Source organism: Odontomachus brunneus, unplaced genomic scaffold (assembly GCF_010583005.1).
Source record: "Odontomachus brunneus isolate Ranch 3 - 2012 unplaced genomic scaffold, Obru_v1 Obru_scaffold_219, whole genome shotgun sequence".
Taxonomy (NCBI): Eukaryota; Metazoa; Arthropoda; class Insecta; order Hymenoptera; family Formicidae; genus Odontomachus; species Odontomachus brunneus.
Genome location: NW_022639669.1, coordinates 188,073 through 190,419, shown reverse-complemented (window position 1 = coordinate 190,419; position 2,347 = coordinate 188,073). Strand labels below are relative to the sequence as shown.

Below are 2,347 nucleotides of genomic sequence, written 5' to 3'. Positions count from 1 at the left end.
CGGTGGGTGCATATGTACATATAATAACATCATGTACATATAATACACACTAGGGATTGGCGATATTGTATCAATATTCGATACAATATCGATACAATATCGACAGAAGCCAGTGGCACACGGTGCTTGTTTTCGTGCTGGATGGAAATACTCTATTCTGATTGGTGCGTTTCTGAAAATGGATGGAAATGCACCAATCAGAATAGAGTATTTGCATCCAGCACGAAAACAAACATCGTATGCCATTGGCTTCTACCGACATTACGAATATCGATACAATATCGCCCATTCCTAATACGCACCCACCGCGCGCCCGCCCTGTCGGGCGGGCGAGCGGCACAGGCGGCCAAGTAATGTGTGTGTGTGTGTGTATGTGTGTATGTGTGCGTGCGTGCGTATGTAATTGAATATAACATACAGCTTCCATATTTTCGTCGATGAATCTATACCGCATTTTTGGAACTTCTTTTGTCCATAACTTTTTAATGAAGAGTGACCGCCACCTAAAACTTTTTAAATGTTACTCAGGAGGATGACCTCTATTAGATATGTAAAGGTCAAGGTCATCGGCGAGGTGTCCCCTAATCTGGACTTTTACCATTTTTTTTATAAATGGAACGTAATTTTTGCACACTGTATATGGAAATATGGTAAACAGTACACGTGTACATATACGTCGATATATATTATTTTATTGGATATATTTTACTCATTATTTAAAAAAAAGAGTCAATGCGGTCACCAAAATTTGATTGCTTTTTGAAAATAAATTCCGCGAGGTATCCGTTGTAATGATAAGTGCGTGTTCCATATCGTGGTATTGCTGCTCGCATATCACGCCATAACCTCTCTATATTTTGCGTATGAGCGCCTGTAGCAGGATCAATGAAGTTCTGTTTGTGGTTTACTGTATAATGAGAGTAGTTTGCATTTTGTAGTCCACTGTATGCCTTCCAACTGTCTGAATAAATTGTAGAACCCGGCGCTATATATTGATTTATTATAGGTATAAGAGTTGTTGCTGATCGATCGGGCACAGGAATGATAAACATTTTACCGCTCTCTCGATCTATCCCACCGAAAACCCACTGGCCTTTAACTATACGACCTTTGTTGTATTTCCTTTTCCCGATTTTTGCTTCGTCAATTTCTACAGTAACTCCAGGACCACCTATCTGTTTTTGTCCATTCGTAATCCATTGTTGTAACAGCTGTCAGTACAAAAAAAACCGAAAGCTCCTTTAATATAAACAATTACCAGCGCATATTATTCAATGTGACGTCAATATTTACCTCGCGACAAAAGTTTGTCCAATCAACTACAGTCCTGTCGCAAATCTGCAATTCTTCCATAAGGAAGAATTGTCTTGGAGGACGTATGTGTAAAAAATAAGCAATAAATCGGCACGTTTTTGCCAAACCGAGATGTCCCTTAGCGAACCAAGTATTATGTAAAATACTTATTTTAAAATTACACACTTTTCGCTGCCTTTTCCGTCCGCGTACTTGCTTGTAATATTTATTGGTACAGTGGAGTATTAAGGAATCTGAATCACTCGTGGTATTTATGATGTTGTTGCACCGCGGACATGTTGTGTCTCGTTGAATAACCGCTTTATTACGCAAGTATTCTAAGAGCTCCTGTTCGTTGTGCGTAAGATATAGAAATTCATGCAGTAACATTTCGCGAATATTCTAGCACGTTCTACAACTGATATTATTCGCGACTGAGAACCGACTAATAGAGGATACCGAATTTAACGTTTAGCATTGCTTTATATATTCCACAAATATCTATGTAATGTATTCATATGTCCGATGCGTGATATTTCTGTTTATAAACACTTTAGTTTGATACATATCAACGGCATCAACGTGTGTACACACTACGCAATATACAAAATTGAATACACACAAACACACACACACGTGTGCGTGTGTGTGTAGCAAGCATCTTCTTAGTTTAGAAATTCGATGTTTTTGTATACACGGTGTCTAAAAATTATATTAATTTTATGCAACATTTTTTCTTAATAACTTTTTAATAAACAACGAGCAACGCCTAAAACCTTTTGGATGTTACTCAAAATGATGACCTTGACAACATATGTGAAAATCATTGTCCTCGGAAGGTGGTCCGTTTTTATCAATATTTACCTTGTTACACTCGCGACTGTTTCCGCGAACTCGAGGAAATGAATAAACACGTTGTAGAAACAGAGATATAATTTAATGACAAACTGTGAAACCAGAAAGAATAAGATTCTCATCAGAGAAACACATCTATCTTTTACAATCTCTCACTCTCTACTCTCAGCTGTTGTAGACAACCGCTCCTTAGCGACCG

General features: G+C 38.0%; 2 protein-coding genes across 4 annotated transcripts in view; both read right to left on the bottom strand.

Moving 5' to 3' along the window:
• The window catches only part of LOC116852364 (disintegrin and metalloproteinase domain-containing protein 10), a gene marked incomplete at its 5' end in the record, with an annotated part of 339,156 nt that overhangs the window by 270,610 nt on the left and 66,199 nt on the right, over window positions 1-2,347 (bottom strand). The gene's annotated exons all lie outside the window — the stretch shown is intronic.
• Window positions 455-2,043, bottom strand: LOC116852367. Of its 3 annotated transcripts, none has more exons than XM_032832646.1 (3): window positions 1,294-2,043; window positions 1,058-1,211; window positions 455-985 (listed from the first exon to the last, which is right to left on the bottom strand). In XM_032832646.1, the coding sequence occupies exons 1-3, from the start codon at window positions 1,681-1,683 to the stop codon at window positions 717-719; spliced, it is 813 nt and encodes a 270-aa protein (XP_032688537.1). In that variant the 5' UTR covers window positions 1,684-2,043; the 3' UTR covers window positions 455-716. The 3 variants fall into 3 exon arrangements, with proteins under 3 accessions (XP_032688537.1, XP_032688539.1, XP_032688536.1); XM_032832648.1 differs by having other exon boundaries at window positions 455-961; XM_032832645.1 differs by having other exon boundaries at window positions 455-1,211.

Coding starts and splice junctions, on each gene's coding strand:
- LOC116852367 (XM_032832645.1), bottom strand. CDS start 1,683: ATGTTACTGCATGAATTTCTATATCTTACGCACAACGAACAGGAGCTC. Junction 1,212..1,293: donor GGACAAACTTTTGTCGCGAG/GTAAATATTGAC, acceptor TTGTACTGACAG/CTGTTACAACAATGGATTAC.